Here is an 18,116-nt window from a genome sequence, read left to right on the forward strand (position 1 = left end):
AATCCTAACTCAGAACGAGAACGAACACTTGGAACGAGACAGAGAGGTCTCCAGTTCCAGAATAGATTAAGACCGAGAGGGTTACTGTCAGGTTGAGAAAGAAACCGAGTACAACTATATATCACAAGAACGACTAGAACGAACATTACTTACAAAGTGAGCCAATTAAATGAACTGACTCTTGAGAGCTCAAACCGAACACCTCAAACACCATGCCAAGTGCTAAGACTCTAGGCTGAAACCAATGAATATGGGCACTTCAAAGAATAATACTTAAAAGAATTCACATAATTAAACCGTACGCTTATAAATACTTAACTTATTTGAATTTACATCCAGAAATCCGAATGTCAGTCAATGACCGAGCATAGTAGAGAGAAAACTCTATTGAAGTTGGACGAACGCTATTTTCATCAAGATAGATTATAAAAGAAACGAGTACGAGCGCTTGGTGTAAGATCGAGCACTACTCAGTACGAGCGCTTAGTGTAAGACCGAGCACTACTCAGTACGAGCGCTTGGTGTAAGACCGAGCACTACTAAACTTATATTAGAAAGATTGATAAATATAATAAGATACTATTGGAGTAGTGTTTAATAACAAACGAAAATATACAAATACATATATATATATATATATATATATATATATATATATATATATACTTAAGTTTATAACCGAATACCAAGAAGCAACTATGTTTGACCGAACGCTCATGCACAGTATTACGAAACGAAGACGTTCGTCCTTAACTAAGATTCTTCCCAAATGAAAGAATCCAATCCCAACCAAGTTCACTAGATAAACCGAACGGTCAAGGACCGTTCAGTGACGAACGTACACTTTCATAGGAAAATTTCATATTAAAATTCTTTTTATCAATTCATTTCTCAACATCTATTTTCGTAAGATCAAACTTCCATATCATAGTAAAAAAACATATTTCATACAAACAAGCATATCAACAATCATACTTCAATAAATTCATCCACTCAACAACATGCATTCATTATCAACAAACGTACAAGCGAAGATACAATTAAATTAGATAAGCTTCCCTTACCTCTGAGCGACCGGACGTTCACAAAGGTAGAATACAGTTCACCACTACCAGTTCTTCTACCCTCAACGTTTGACAATTATCCAACTAAACCAAGTAAAACCAAAACACTCTCAGAACCACTCATTTGGAGAATGGTGATCAACACATGAAACCAGAACTCGGTTTGCATGTCCAGGAAAACGAACGACAGAGTGAAGAGAAGGACTTACCAGCTCAGCTTCACAAACCAAACGATTTATCTGGAAGCTCTTGACGCCGGAAATGCTTCTACGGTGCCTTAACAGAGATCGGAGAAGAGAAAGGGTGAGATTTCGTAGAGAGAAGATGAAGGAGATTTAGAGAGAAGGAGGAGAAATGAAGTTCTAGAGTTTGGAGGAGAAATGAAGTTCTAGAGTTTGGAGGAGAGGTTGCATGCAGAGAATGACGTGGATTTCTGAAACTCGAAGTTTTCCTTCCAACGTAAAAAATGAGCGTCCGCTCATCTGCCGACATCTGTCTTCCACTATCTGATTTCCGGATCCTCTTCGCTTGACACCTGGCGTCCGTCATCTGAGTGTCGAGCTCCCCTCTTGACACGTAAACTCCACCAAAACGAATCATGAGTGTGTTTTAAATGGCAAAGGAAAAGAATATTGATTATACTTTTTGCTCTGTGTAATTTTGATATTGTAATAAATTATTTTAAAAATATAAAAAACATATTTAATAGTTTTAATGTTTTCTCCTCTTTGATGATTAAATTATTATGAGATATTAAAAACGAATTGATAATATATTTCAAATTAATTTATAAGTGTGTGAATAAATTATAACTTTTTAAAAAGTAATACTTTTAAATATATTATTAAATGAAAAGGCAAGATAATATTAAGAATAGTAAAAATAATTATTATCTTAACCTAAAACCTGATGAAATAACTGTTATTTTAATTTCAAAATTGATGAAATAGTATCTTTAATGTCAATATATCAAATGAGTTAAGGGAGAAATGTATATATATTTAAGTAGTTTGGCCCACAATCTTCATTTCCCGGCTCCCTTCATTTTCTCCCATAACCCTTGCCCGCACTACAATCTTTATTTGGCTGCAGCACAAGCTTCACTGTTCTTGCAGCTCGTCATTTTGGCTTCGCGTTAGTCTTCCTCTGCTTGGGCTGAGAGCGAAGTGTCGGTCTTCAACTTCAACCGATCCGTGAATTTTTCCGGTTGAACCTTTCGGTCTCTCACCAAGGTATGCATAGAGAAAGGTTTTTTTCTTAATTTATTTTCCAATCGGGTTCTGCTCCTATCCTCTTTTTCCCTTTTTTTTTCCTACTGTTCTCAAAATGGGGGAGAATGTTGCGTTCCGTTATTCCATTTGGTGAAAGTAGTGTTTCAGTTCAGTTGGAGGGATTGAAAAATGTGCTTGACTTACATAACTTCTTTTTTCTAAAAAAATAGTTAGGAAACAAAGTGTTGTCTGATGTTTTAATTTGGAGATCTGGCATTTTTGTTACATGGTTCTGGATATTTTTTACTAACTGTGAGTCATATATATATATATATATATATATATATATATATATATATATATATATATATATATATATATATATATATATATATATATATTATACACACACACACGTGGTGTTGTTATATTAACATACCTTTTCTTTTTCAAAATTTTAACTATATAATTAGTCTAAAAGAATGATTTTACATGAATTAAATATTTATTTAAGTAATAACATGAAAGAAAAACTTGGTACAGAAGAACTATTTGTGGGAACAAATGCAAGGGTTTCGTGTTAGATACGAAAATTAGATAAAAAAGAGTTTGGACTAATTAGTGTCGGCTCCTTAGACACGACTCCTTGTAATTGAAATTATTACCTCTCATATCATCCACACCTGAGAACACTTTTTTTTCTTTGTTTCTCTTTAGTATATATATACTCTCCGTTCTGATTGGTTTCTTCGTTAACAAACCTAGTTATTCTCCTATTGCGACGACGCAGGTAATTTTTCATTTCATTTTCTCGGGGAAAGAATACAGAGGAAAGAAATCTGCAATAATTTTTTTGTCATTCTTCTGTCAGTTCTTCCCTTGTGTGAACTGACGAATGTAATGATCTCTTTGTTTCTGTGTTGACTGTTCTGTTGTCAGTTTGCTGGATTTTACCTTATTTTTCCTCTTAACTAACGGTGTTTTTAGAGTTTGATTTCTGAACTGATTTGACATTTTGCGGTTGTGATGTTGTTGATGCAGATTTAGTTCAACTTTTTCGATAGCGATGGCTAGGAAGATGCTTATCGACGGTGAGGCTGAATCGGTTCCAGGTGTAGAACAAGGGACGCATTTTGACTTTGACTTGTTTATTATTGGGGCTGGAAGTGGTGGCGTTCGTGCTGCTAGATTTTCATCGAATTACGGAGCTAAGGTTTGTAGCTGTGTTGGTGCTTAACAGTTAGCTCATGATGTTATGTAATTATATTGCTAAACATGTTTAATCCGTGTAAACAGCTTTGCTTTTGAGGATCTGAGTTATTGAAGCTTTTCTTGATTTTTGGAGTGTAGTTATATTTTTTAAATGTTTGAACAGCTTTTCAAGATCGTTTTTGAAGTCCTAATTTTCTAAAAGGACGAGTTGTGTATATTTAAATGCCAAAATATTAAAATACAACTAGTACGGAAGGATTCACTTTTCTTATTAACTTAGTTAATCTTTCGTTTTTTAGTGTTATTCTCTGACGTATATTACTGGTTTATTTGTTGCCTCATGTATAATATTCTGCATTCTGAAGGTGGGGATTTGTGAGCTTCCGTTTAATGCCATTAGCTCAGAAACAATTGGAGGAGTTGGTGGAACGTAAGTCATAAATTTGATATCTCTTTCCTTTCTATAGATTATTTTCTTCAGTCATTTTTCTATCTTTCTTTTTACATGGTGGAGGCATTCCTTGTTAATTACACTGGGGGTAAAATCAACTGGTGTATGCTTGAAGACAACTCTCCATTTCGATATGGGTTTCAAATTCTTCATACATTTTTGGGTCATTGTAGTTCTTATGAAATTGTTCTCAAGCATGTGAAATGCTCTGCTTGTATTAACAGCTGCTTGCAAGTTTGTTACAGTAATCAGATGCCTCAATTTTTCTATTAACTAAATTCTAATTTGATGTGTCTCTGTTAAATCTTTACTTAATGCGCATATTGAATTGCCTTTTGCCAGATCAATCATTCACATTGCTATTGTATATCTTCTTATTCTACACATTATAACTTTTCAAGAGATTTCTCTCATTTTATTTTTTATTAAATGAAATTTTGTTCCCAGGTTTTCTAAACAAATTTGTGTGTTCTTACTTGTTCAGTTTTTCTCCTTGATTCTGAAGATTGTATTAGCATATAAGTATGGTGCCATAGCAAAGTGGTCCATAGGCAATTTGTGAAGAGTGGACTGGCACCATAGCCGTGATTACATGTTTATAGGGTGGAAATTTGGCCTTCCAATCCACCATATTCTGCCATCTGTCAATGATAACACTGTACTGTATAAATCGTAATATTGGCTCAGCTACATAAATTAGTGAGGGAAAACACAAGGAATATCATTTTAGATCCCAAGGGCCAATGGTATTCCTTCAACTATTGTTTTTAATGAAAATGCTTATAATATTTTATTTTATTTTGAAGGTGTGTTATTCGTGGTTGTGTTCCCAAAAAGATTCTGGTCTATGGAGCATCTTTTGGAGGTGAACTTGAGGTAAGGATTTGTTCTTAAAAATCAATTGCTATGAATCTGAACTAACTATTTGGTATATAACACGGTTGTTGCAATTTTTTTGCTCTCTGTAGCCATAGCTTGAGCTCTACTTATACACTAGACCTTGCAACAACATTTACTTTTTTACCTTTCCAAGACACTTTCCTCCAATTGAAACACAATTTTTGGGAGTAGATATTTTTTTCACATCTCTCAAAGGAATAATTCCATGCATGTTTGTTTAAGCTTAGGAAAAGGGTTTTTCAGTTATTACATTGAAATTTGGTATCATAGTTGGATAAATTTTGGCAAATCAGCAGAAATAAAAAAAATCAGTTTTAGTGTTTTGTAGGTGGCTTGAAATATTAGTTTTAAAACTAAGTCTATATCATATTTCCTTTTCTTTTTCTTGCTGTAGCTGTTTGGGCAACTGCAACAGTATGCACTCCTGCAATTTATGTTATGTGTCTTGCAGTACTTAGTCAGTAAGTGTTGGATTTATATGTAATCGGATCTGATGTTATGTAGTTATATTAGTGTTGAATATAGTGAAAAACTATATTTGGATTAATCTCCCTTGTGTAAAATACACACATAGGGTTCTCTATTTATAATAGAAGAAATATGGGCTAAGCCCAAAATACAAATGAGAAATAATAATAAATTAACTAAAAGATAAAAGATATAATATATCTAACACTCCCCCTCAAGCTGGAGCATACAAATTGTATGAACTAAGCTTGGAATAGATGAACTCAGTGTTGAACTAGATGATTTATCTTCAAGAGTGTGAGACAAACATAGATGGACTAACAGCAGCTTGTGAAACTTCAACTTCAAAAGTGGATGAATGAGAGCAGTGGTGGACAATGACAAACTGCAAGGACTGATTCCCAATCAATGATGGATGAGTGACGGGATCAACAGTGGTAGCTGAAAGCTAAGAGCTACAAAACTGCAGGGACTACACTAAATCCTCATCAATGATGGTTGGGTGACGGGATCAACAGTAGTAGCTGAAATCTACAAAACTGCAGGGACTACACCTATATATATGTGACTTGCAGTGTCTTGGAAACGTACTCCCCCTTAGTGTGAAGGGCGGAAATGTGGAATATCACAGTTGTTGGACCACTAAAACAAAACAAAATATTAAGCTACAATGCTGAAACAAAGGCATCAACGATCCAAAGATATGTTGGAGGTCCAAAATTCTTTGTTGGACAACTCCCAAGTGGTGATACTTAACAGTGTATCACAAGAAGATCGGGCTAAACTCTAGCCCAAGAAGAACTGACGCAGTTGGTCTGTCTGAGGCGGTAGCGACTGCAGCGGCGGTTGACTGCTATAACACTGTAGGGACTAAATTGCCATCACTGACTGATGGGGCCTGTAGTGGCTGGAAGCGACAAAACTACAGGGACTGCCATCACTAACTGACGAGGTGATGGGGCCTACAGTGGTTGGAAGCATACGGCGCCTGAACAGCGGCAAACAACTCCTGAACAGCGGGTGCCTGGACAGCGGGGGGAACGGCGCCTGGACATCAAATTTTGAGTCGATCTTGCTCAAGATCACATTCTCAAACCTAGACTTTTCATCTCTAGCCAAATCTTTCTCCGTAGCACCCACTGCTAGAATCAACATCCTTAGCAGTGAAACAGATTCCCAGTAGAAGAAGCCATTTTAAACTTAGAGAAGAAAAGGGACTTAAGGGTTCCAAAAACGTGAAGGAGAAAACCCTAGGTATGAGCCCAAGCCAACAAAACGGAGAAACATGAACCAAAACACATTCAAGAAGCTCCGGCGAGACGATCTGCAAGTGACGCGGTGAAACTCAGACATCGAGAAGGCGGCGCGTGCAGAACACGCGGCCGAGACTGGCCGAGAAGAAGCGACGCGTGGAGGCGCGTGGTGAGGAGTCTGGTCATCACTCCGACGGGGTTGGCCGTCGCTCGAGGAGACGCTTCAGATCCGCTGGTCACCGGTCGAAACTGTGACGGCAGCCGGCGGTGGCGGCGGCGACGGCAGCGGCGGCGACGGTGGCCGGAGTTAGCAGCGACGGCAGCGGAAAGTGGCGGCGACAGCAGTGGCACACTAGGTTTGGACTGGTGCTGACTGTGGCAGAGATTTAAGAAGAAAAAATGGACTGCCCACTGAGATTTTAGGGACTGCCGACGGCCATGGCGGCCGGCCGCCGGCAGACAGCAGAGACTACCAGAAGAGGATCAGAGAACTTGCTCTGATACCATGTTGAATATAGTGAAAAACTATATTTGGATTAATCTCCCTTGTGTAAAATACACACATAGGGTTCTCTATTTATAATAGAAGAAATATGGGCTAAGCCCAAAATACAAATGAGAAATAATAATAAATTAACTAAAAGATAAAAGATATAATATATCTAACAATTAGGATTGGTTCAATTTTCATCAAATATGTGATGAAAAATAATATTATATTCATCAGATGGTGTTTTGGTTTTCCCTTTATGTTTTTTATTCATGCAGGTTCATAATTATTAAAATACTATTGGTGTTTCTTATATCATCATCTGTATACATTTTACTAAAATGTATGATTGGTCTCTGACAGGATGCCAGGAATTATGGGTGGGAATTGAGTGAGAAAGTTGACTTCAATTGGAAGAAGCTCTTGCAAAAGAAGGTATTTCAAGATTTTATTTTTATGTTTTATGATATAAAGTTCTGTTATTTCGTCTAGATTTTTAAAATCAAATTCATATATCTAACTTAAAGGTATAGTTTGGATTGCCTTTGATTTTATAGATGTTTTTGTTTACGTGCATGTCCTCCTACTATTTTGCTTACATTAAAGCCGAAAACAGCTTATTTATTAGTTTTTAACCATGTTGAATGGTGTTTTTGTGATCCATGTAATGTACCTCACCTAGCAAGGTAAAACTTTGTTGTTGTTTTTATGGTGTTGTTGGCTGTTCAATAATTTTGTTTTTGTCAAACGGCAGACAGATGAAATAAACAGATTAAATGGAATTTACAAGAGGCTGTTATCCAATGCGGGGGTTAAATTATTTGAAGGCGAGGGAAAGATAGTTGGTCCAAATGAGGTTGAGGTGACACAATTGGATGGCACAAAACTGTCCTATTCTGCTAAGCACATATTGATTGCAACTGGTAGCAGGGCTCAACGTCCAAATATTCCAGGACAGGTGAGTTTGCTTGTTTTGAAATATTATTGAAAAATGATCCTACTGATACGGTTGTTCCTTTTATGAGTAAATACTTTTAATGCATCTTAAGAATAAACAAGAAGATTATGGTAGGAAAGAGAGCAGAAATAGTGACTGAATTGTAAGATGTTAGTTCAAGTACTGATGTTATAGTTCAATCCAAGTAAACTAGCTTAACAAGACTTGTAACCATCAGTGATGTTGTTGGTGGATGGTAAGAGAGCCAAAAATCCATCATATACGTATGGTGGGTGGCATGGTGACAATCCGTCGACAAAAAGAATATGCAATATATGTAAAAGTACTAAAATAAGTGTAGATATAAATAAAATCTAAAATCAGTAAAGATAAATTAAAAAACTAAAAGTTAGCAGATACTAAAAAAATAGTTATAAATAAAAAAACTAAAAAACATAATTGAAAAACTAAACAAATAATAAAACCATCACTACATTTGAAATTTGAAATTTGAAATAATAAAACCACCCTAATTAAGTCCTAGTTAGAGTTCAGCTTGTTTGGGCCTCTTCTAAACATACTTAAGCCCAATTAAAACCATCACTACATTTGAAATTTGAAATTTGCACAAAACATAGTTTGCCCATTGTCATGGCTTGCTTGAGAGAGCACAAGACATTCCTAGAAGCCACATCTATGTCTTTGCTCAATTAGCTGAAAGTCAGTAATGGAAATTGAGTTACTAATTTTGTCTCAAATTTCATGACAATACAGTTGGGGACGGATTTTCAGTCACTAATTCCATCACCAACCTGTTGACACCTTATTTCCTTGGTCTGGAAAGTTCTTTCTTATATACTCATTGTAGCTCTGTATCATAATCAAGCTTACTTGTGATAATCATACCACTCTTCACATTGATATACTCCACAACACATGAATTTTCATTGTGAGAGAAAGAGTGCTCTCAAGAGAAATCACCATTGATTTTGTTAGCTCTAGTTAGTAACATGCAAGCATCTTCACTAAATCTCTCATGGGGTCTTGTGTAGGTTGAGGAGGAATCTTAGAGAATTATATGTATGGCCCATACACACAATTCCTGTACAAACACTCTTATAAAACATACTCTAGGACTATATTTTTCACAATTTTCTAACAAACATGAGAATATTCATTTCTGCCCTTATATTCCCAGAAATAAAAGACGGTGACAGGAAACAAATGGCCCCTAAATGATATTTTTGTTTATAAATCACATCCGTTGTGATTGATTTTTCTGTTGTTATCTCTATTACAACCTGTTGTTATTGCCTAATGATCTTTGTTTTTGGTCACATAACTTGGTCGATGGTTGAATAAGTCTATATAATAAGTTAACAAGGTAATATCATTAAATATTGTCAGCCATGTCTCTCCCACCAAAAAAATTCCCCCTTTTCACCAAATTTACCTCTGTACTTTCCTTCGAATGACTGACTAGAGGGAAATAATTGTCGGGAAAGTTGTATTTTTAAACTTTTGATTGATGAATTTTAAGTTGTTCCACTATCCCTCACTCTCTGAGAAATGCTTCTTATACATTATTGACATTCACATTCTTAATTAAAATGTAGCCATTTAAAACTTTAGGATGTTTGTAATGCAAGTATTGATATCTTATTGTGCAGGAGTTGGGTATAACATCTGACGAGGCACTAAGTTTGGAGGATCTTCCTAAAAGAGCTGTGGTTCTTGGAGGAGGGTGTGTCTTTATCTTTTTTGTGTTATTAGTTTAACTACTTAGTATCTCAGGTGGTTACTTTATGTTCCATTTTTCAGTTATATTGCGGTGGAATTTGCATCTATATGGCGTGGGATGGGTTCTGAAGTTGATTTAGTTTTCAGAAAGGAACTTCTGCTAAGGTTTGGCTTTGATATACTTCTTTCGTGTATAAGTTATTAGTAGTCATAAAGGAGCCTTTTGGATATGTGTATTTTTCCCCTCGTTTGCTTTTAAGTTTTAACATTAGCCAATCAATGTAGACATATATTTAACTGGTATGGAATTTTTTTTCCTTAACCTCCACATTATTTGAAACATTTTGTTAAAGTGTTGTCTTTACTTGATATTGGTAATTCAGATGTTGAAAGAATTAGTGCATTAATAGGTCACGAAGGATGGTACTACTTTGCTACCGTGTTGAGAAGAGAGAAAACGAGAAGGAATATAGTGAACTTTGTGTGTACACGAGATTATTCTTATTTTTTTAATGAAGTGATACAATCATAGGAAATTATTAAATATAATAAAAAATTATGTATGAGGATAATCTCCTTTGCGTCTAAAACACACATAAGGTAATATATTTATAATGAAGAATTATACAAGCATATATGACAACTAAACATAAATATGGTAAATAGAAGATATTGTTAAAAACAATATCAACAATGTCTACCAATTTCAAACAATATCAAAAGTCTACATTTCCCTAATTAACATAAAACACAATATATCTAGCACTTTTCTTCAAGATGGTGCATATAAATTGTATGTGCCAAGCTTGTTACAAATATAACCAATCCCTTTAAAAACTTATTGAAAATATCTGCTAATTAATCGTTTGAGTTAAAGAACTCAATCTTGATGTCTCTAGATACAATCTTTTTTCGAATGAAATAACAATCAAACTCAATGTGTTTGGTCCTTTCATGAAAGACAAGATTAGACTTATGTGAAGAGTCGCCTTGCAAATGTGTTGACCAAGTCCTTAAGGAGACCTCAGAATGAGTTTATTTGTTCTAAGCTTGGTACATACAATCTATATGCTCTAGCTTGAGGAGGGGTGTTGAAATAGCTTGAAAATCTATGTAATCATTAAGTCTAAGGCAGGAGGTTGAGTGCTAGATAACCTCTGCCCTAGTTCTTTGTCCAAGTAGCTTAGGACAATTTTTTTTGCCTTTTAATCTTCCTATTGTATCAACCTGCGTATATAAAAATACAGAACTATAAGAGTAGTTCATGAAGCCCCCTAGAAATATATTTCTATGTTTTAATCTCAAGTCTATTGTACGAGTGTTTGTATGATTCACGTTAAGACTCTTTTTTTCCTGAAAAACTGTCTTATGGTTATTGTCGTCATTTGTCTTACATAGGCTTTAGACAAGTATATGTAGCAGAGACAATCCTTTATCTTTGAAACAGATCTAGTGATCTTCATATCTTAGCTTTGATCCTTACACAATATTCAGTTAATTTTAGCACTGGTCTTAGATGAAATTAAAATGTTTCCAGTAATAGAGCGTTGGATGCTAGATAAGATTGTCGACGAAAGATTTCTATAGATTGTAAAGACACTAGATGGTGTGTTGTTCTTGTCTATAGAAATTCATAGTACCTTAAGTTGTTTTAATTCCAATGTATATTTTTTTTACTTCATGATATCTTATTTAATCTTTTATTACTTCAAAACTTAATCTTATTTGTTATCATGAAAACATAGTGTAAAAGATGTCCAGTATATTCAAACTGTCCAAGAGATTCGACTGTGCGGTTCTCAACATATTTGAGTTCTGAGTTTTGATCTACAAAGACTCAACTATCCCTAACTTTCAATTTTTGTCGAGTTGAAATGTGAAAAATCCTAGTCTAGAGATCATTGTGATTTGAAATGAAGAAAAGGAATATTGCATTCTTGAGAATGCTAAACTCTCAGCATGAATCTTAGACCCCCAATATCAACATGGTGGAATCAGTAAGATATGGGGATACATTGATGAGATCGGAATATGTTTTGGTTGTTGGGATAGCATATGAATTTGAAGGAGAAAATAGAAAGAGAAGAGATAGGGTTGTGTTTGATATTGCTTTTGTTTTTCAGGATGTAAAAACTGTTTGATAAAACAATTTTTAGAGAGTAGAACCAGGATATGTATACGTATAAGAAAGAACGAGTGATAGAAAATTGAAAGTAGAAAATCAAGGCAAGTTAGAGATGTTCTGATACTTTGGTTTTAAAAATTAAAGAGATATTAATATTGAAAACAATTTTCCAAAACTACTCATAAAAAAGTGTTCTTATTTTCTGATTTTGAAAATAGGAAACATACAGGTATGCTGTTTTCGTAGAACTGGTTTTCGTAATAGAAATTTAACTTAGGTTGTGTTAGAATAATTACATCTATGTATAAACATTAAGCCTACTTAAGGTGTAGTGTGGTAGTCTTTATGAGTTGTATTTATAGTAGTACCTAGTTCTGCACCTAGGTGTCTATGACAGTTCTTTAATATTCCATGTACTTTTGTATCAGTTTTTTATTATAACTAGAAGATAGTGAGAGGGATCAATTAAGTCCTTTAGAAATATATTTTATAGTTTCAATCTCAAGTGGCCGTTAATAGTACATAGGTTTCATCTCCTACATGTATTTGAATTCAGAAAATCAATAGTCATAATCATTTATATAGAATTTACCTTGTCAAGTCATTCTGATTTGATGAGATTCATATCTGTAGGAAATTTGATAGTGGTTAATGATATGCCATCGACGATTGTGGGAGTTAACGTACTATGGGTAAAATTAGAGTCAGTGAACAGTTTCATACTTCAGTATGGTTCTTGTAAATGCATTTATTCTTTCGTGTGTAAAATGCTCACTCATTAAATTTATGTATAACTTTTGTAAGTTTATTTTAAAGTTTCTTTCAGTATTTTCTACTGAATGCTATCCAGCTTTTTGGTTAGTAAAGTTAAATACAGTGTTAGGAAACCAGAATTGAAAAGAGAAAGAATAGTAATATTCTTTATTGTATAAACTGAAAAAAACACAAAAATAGGAGAGCACTCTCTCCTCCAAGGGTTTCCCCTTCACAAAGAGCTAAAGCTCAATCTACAAAATTATCCCAAAAGTGCCTAGCATACCAGGATCCCCCAACTATATAAAGGAAACCTCACTCACCCTAACAACCTAACTAACTACTCCTTAATCTGTTTTCTCCTATCTTACACATTATATCCTATCATAGAGCGAAACACTTTAAGGTAGCATGGATTTATCCACGTGTTGGTGAATCAGTTTGTCTTTTATTTCTTGGATCCTGAAAATGGTACCAATCACAGAAATTGTTGGCAAAATATCCAAAAAATCCACGCCAGCCCCACTTAACACTTAGGATTTAATGATTTATTTCTGAAACATTGTTGCTTTCAGCATTGGAAGTACTAGTTTATTCGTTTCATGTATGTGTGGTAGTGGTTTCAAGAAGTGTTAAAGGCTGGTCAATTATAGAATATTTGCTATACCACTCACAATTAATAGGTTGCATTTTTCCTTAGTTTTTGTTAGTATCAATTTTTCTGTCTGTACTATACATTACTCCTGCTGAATTATACTGTTGCAGAGGTTTTGATGATGAAATGAGAGCTGTAGTTGCAAGAAATCTTGAAGGCAGGGGAATTAATTTACACCCAAGGACCAATTTGACACAGGTATTTCCTGTTGGGGTTTGTAACTCACATTTGTAGAACTTCTTTTTCGTTTTTATTAGCTGGGGGCTTAGCTAATTTAACAAATTTCGGTTTTTTAGTTGATCAAAACAGAAAATGGCATTAAAGTTATTACAGATCATGGCGAGGAGCTGATTGCAGATGTTGTACTATTTGCCACTGGTAAGGATACTACTGAGAATAAATATCTCAATGTTGTGTATCTTAGACACACATGAATGCTATTTATAACGGGGTTAACTAAGTCTTTGAAACTGGCTTATATTGAAATTTGTATCTCCAAAACTTTTAACATTTAATAAATATGTTAATTTGGTTCTGGTAGTGACTTTATTTTTCTTGAATTAGGAGTGTTAAAATGTAATCATCCTACTCAGATAATTGCATATATGCTAGCATGTGACACTATAAAAAATTAGCGTGTCAACACTATTAATTTGAAAACAGATTAACTTATCTGGATAAAATTAGCATTATTAAGTGTTACGTCTTGAAAACATTTTGGAGGTACTGATTTTTGAAGCTATTAGAAACTTATTTAACCCTTTTAAAATATGTAGTTAGGGAGCACATATGTCATGTTTCTCGCTGGAAAGTCATCTTAATTGTGACCTCTTTGGAGATTGCTTTAATTGGAGCCACAACACCTAAAATTCAACATATAAATTAATAATAATATGCTGAAAACTCAAGTACAAGATCATGAAGATTAACTATGTTAGTACTTCGCTGAAGCTCCAACGCAAGCATTAAAGAAACAGAACTAACTACTTATTTAATAGGAAGTAGACAATACAAGATTTTCAGTAAAAGAATTACGACTGGACAACCCATCAATATGTCTTCAAATTTAACTCACTATGATAGTTTTGATAGTCCATAAAAGCATTGGCCATCAGAAAGAAATCCAAGCTGTTCTTGACTTGTCATGTTGATACACACACCTACATATATATGTGTGTGTGTGTGTGTACTCATACACATATTTAGCACAGACTTCTAAAATGATTAGTGTTTTAAGAGGATGATAGTTAACACATCCCCTGGTATATTATATATTAAATTACACAATTTAAGAGTAAGTCTCTCAAATAGACGTCTCAAAATTTTCTCTTCTCTCTCACTTGGTTATGTATTTGATTCATTATTTTTGCAACTAGCTAAATTTGTTTTATTTCAACCATCTCAAACTCCTCTTTATCTTTATTATTATACTTGATATTCTTTTCTTAGCTGTTTATCTTTTTCAATCTACCCTCATCATCTTTTATCTTAACTGTTTATGTTTGTCTTAAAAGTTGTCAATATTTAAAGTAACCTTGTATCATAATTTAAATTATTCATAGTAAATCCAAAATTTTATATCTTTTGTTAGATGTAACGGGCTTAGGCCATCTCTTTATATTTTTCTATTTTTAAATGCATAACCCTATGTGCTCAATACACATTAGGGATTCATCCTATGTTTCTCTTTCTTTTATTTCAAGATAGTTAAAAAATATATTTATCATGAATTTTAATTTTATTATTCAAAGTGTATTTATTTGTTTTGAATATTAACATAATATTAAAAAAGCATTGCACAGAGTATCTCGTGGAATAATTGCTTGAAAATATATTCTTCTCAACTATTTTTCTGTTGCTGCAGGGAGGGCTCCTAATTCTAAGAGGTTGAATTTAGAAGCTGTAGGTGTTGAGGTTGACAAAGCTGGAGCAATAAAGGTTGACATAACTCTCCTTTAATCACCTGATTCCTTGAAGTCTGGCAAGAACATGTTCTCATTTCGAGATCTGTATCATATAGGTGGATCCATTGTGATTCTACAGTAGTTAATAATGGTCTCTGGTTATATAGATACAAACATAAGACTTTTTCTACTTGAATACCAATCTGCAAATGCCATAATGTAGTTAGTTCTGACTGGTGGGCCGAGTCATTAATTAGAGAACTCGAATAAATTCTAAACTATAAAGGAATTTGTATAACTAATCCCTTCCAAGTAGAAGTTAAAGCTGTAGTTTGTTTACATGCCTTTGAATAAGTGACGGAAACTACTATTTTACAGTCAAAATCTGTTTATCGAAGCATTCTCTTATCAATTACTTCGTGAGTAGAAATATAGATGTCTGAGTAAATTGGTATTTAAGGTTATATCATCTCAAACGCTTTTGTTGATGACTGGATATTGAATTGAACAATTGTTTTAAGAGCGAGAGAATGATTATGACTCTCATAGTTCTAAATGTTCTGCGTTCCTTTGTGGTTTAGGTGGATGAGTATTCGCGCACAAGCATACCTAGTATATGGGCTGTGGGTGATGTCACAAACAGAATGAATCTTACACCGGTGGCCTTGATGGAGGCATCATGCTTTGCAGTAAGTATTTAGATAGTTTGTGGATAAGCATACGTATTTATCATCTGGTCTGAGTTGGTGCAGTCAGCTGTTGGTTGGTCTAAAGGTGCTCTTATTTATTGTTGTCTAACATGAATTTGTTTTGCAGAAAACAGTATTTAATGGGCAAACAAGCAAGCCAGACTACAGTAATATTGCATGTGCGGTGTTTAGGTGTAGTTTCTTTTGCATTTTAAAACTGAGTGGTTAACTATTTTGAATGTTAACTTATGATGGTAAATCCCCTTCCCATTTTATCTCTAACCATTTTGTTTCTTTCTTTTCATGGTTCTGCAGCATTCCACCACTTTCTGTAGTAGGTCTCAGTGAGGAGCAGGCAATAGAGCAAACCAAAGGTGATCTGTTGATTTTTACATCAACCTTCAATCCTATGAAAAACACCATCTCTGGGTAAGTGTAGGGACCTGAATTTTCACCCACTTTACCTTTATTTCAAGCCAATGACTTGCAGAATTCATGACAACTTGGATCAGAACAAAGTTTCTGTAGAAAATATTGTTCATTACGCATATTTTAAATCCTTTCAGCATTTGTTTTATTTATTTACTCCATTGCATATCATTGTTTTGGATTCTAAGAATAAAAGACGTTATTGTTAATCTGGATCTATGTTAGCCTCCATTATAATGACTATTAACTCAAGTATTAGTTGGACCGAGTATTAGTTATGTGTGTTGCACCATAACTTTCTTATCTAGATTATTTGCTCATATTTTGTTAAACTCTAGGAAAGATAAAAACATTGAGCTGAAAACGTAAATTTTTTGAGATAGTATGCGTGCTTTATTTATATCGAGAAAAAGGAACCAATATAATAAATAGAGGAGGTTTGATGTCTTCTTATGTGGGAATAAATAAAATCCTTCCTAATAATACATATATAATCTAGATTTTATTATATATGATCAAGTCCTTATTTCTATAATTATAACACTTTTCAAATAGGCGACAAGAAAAAACTGTCATGAAGCTTGTTGTTGATGCTGAGACAGATAAGGTTCTTGGAGCCTCGATGTGTGGACCTGATGCACCTGAAATTATACAGGTATCCTAATGGTTTCATCTGGTACTCATATAAAATTGCAAGTTTGGCGTATTTGTTTTCATCATGTTGTCTGTTGTTTAGAAACAAACCTTTATACTTTTTCCTTTTAGTGCACCATTGTTGCAGCAGTATCTGAAAAGTATTTCATTTTAAAAATCATAGAGATCCTCTCAAGAGTGGTATCAATTTTCCAATTTCATGATACATGTCCTTAATAAATTTGATTTAATAATATTGGTTATACAGGGTATTTCTATTGCATTGAAGTGTGGAGCTACCAAGGCACAGTTTGACAGCACGGTAAGATCACAGTTTTTCTTAGTGTTTTCCTCTCCTGCCTTCTGAGGGCAGTGGTGGGTTATTTTTACTGGATGGGAAATGATTCAGTGACATCTGGAAGGAGCTCATATTCAATGATGAGCTCAACATTGACAACATTTTGGTGGTTATAATGGTTATTTAGAAATTATAATGTATAGATAACTGCAAATAGCAGTAGACAGAGTTTTGTAAGATGTTTTCTCGTTCTGTCTTATTGATTATGTTTATACTGTTATAGTTTCTGATTGCTTCACCTGACTGTTTAATCTAGGTGGGAATACACCCATCGGCTGCAGAAGAATTTGTAACCATGCGGACAGTGACACGGCGCGTTACTGGAACTGGCAAACCCAAGACCAATTTGTAAGATGTCTTAATGAAAATAATTTCTGTTTGCTGGGTAGTGTAAAGCTGCAAATTACTTCCTTTGGTGACCTTTCAATAAAATGGGTTTTTTATTTATCAAATATCATTCTATTTCACATTCCATAGTGGAAACAGTTTGGTTCATTATGTAAGAATGTTATATAAATTAGGACTTGTTTGATGCAGTGAAGGACCAATATATTTAGAGTTGAATATATTTTTTATTCCCTTGAATTTGAGTTAATTTTGTTTTACTTTTAAATTTAATATCGATCTGTTTAGCATTGCAATGATACAAAGGTCTTTTAGTCTCATGATCCCAATGTTTTTATACATATATATGTTCCTAAACTAATTACTTCGAAAGAAAAATAAATGTGAATTGTCAGAGAAAAATTTAATTGAGGTAGGCTGCATCTTTCACTGTCTTTATAATGGAGATTAGAAGAAGTATTTTTCAAATTATCCACGAAGAAATAAAGAGATTAATTCA

At 34.1% G+C, this 18,116-nt stretch overlaps 1 protein-coding gene across 3 annotated transcripts; it reads left to right on the forward strand.

Moving 5' to 3' along the window:
• The first annotated feature begins 2,107 nt into the window (after nucleotides 1-2,107).
• Nucleotides 2,108-17,857, forward strand: LOC124834227 (glutathione-disulfide reductase). Of its 3 annotated transcripts, none has more exons than XM_088111535.1 (17): nucleotides 2,108-2,296; nucleotides 3,317-3,488; nucleotides 3,853-3,917; nucleotides 4,745-4,814; nucleotides 7,413-7,484; nucleotides 7,804-8,007; nucleotides 9,657-9,730; nucleotides 9,808-9,891; nucleotides 13,370-13,457; nucleotides 13,556-13,637; nucleotides 15,124-15,197; nucleotides 15,745-15,852; nucleotides 15,980-16,044; nucleotides 16,168-16,281; nucleotides 16,837-16,936; nucleotides 17,183-17,236; nucleotides 17,529-17,857. In XM_088111535.1, exons 2-17 carry the CDS (start codon nucleotides 3,342-3,344, stop codon nucleotides 17,622-17,624), a joined length of 1,497 nt encoding a protein of 498 aa, XP_087967661.1. In that variant the 5' UTR covers nucleotides 2,108-2,296; nucleotides 3,317-3,341; the 3' UTR covers nucleotides 17,625-17,857. The 3 variants fall into 3 exon arrangements, with proteins under 3 accessions (XP_087967661.1, XP_087967662.1, XP_087967660.1); XM_088111534.1 differs by lacking the exon at nucleotides 2,108-2,296 and adding an exon at nucleotides 2,888-3,065; XM_088111536.1 differs by lacking the exons at nucleotides 2,108-2,296; nucleotides 16,837-16,936; nucleotides 17,183-17,236; nucleotides 17,529-17,857 and adding an exon at nucleotides 2,876-3,065 and having other exon boundaries at nucleotides 16,168-16,285.
• The last annotated feature ends 259 nt before the right edge of the window (nucleotides 17,858-18,116 follow it).

Source organism: Vigna umbellata, chromosome 4 (assembly GCF_029865625.1).
Source record: "Vigna umbellata cultivar VRB3 chromosome 4, Vumbellata_1.0, whole genome shotgun sequence".
NCBI lineage: Eukaryota > Viridiplantae > Streptophyta > Magnoliopsida > Fabales > Fabaceae > Vigna > Vigna umbellata.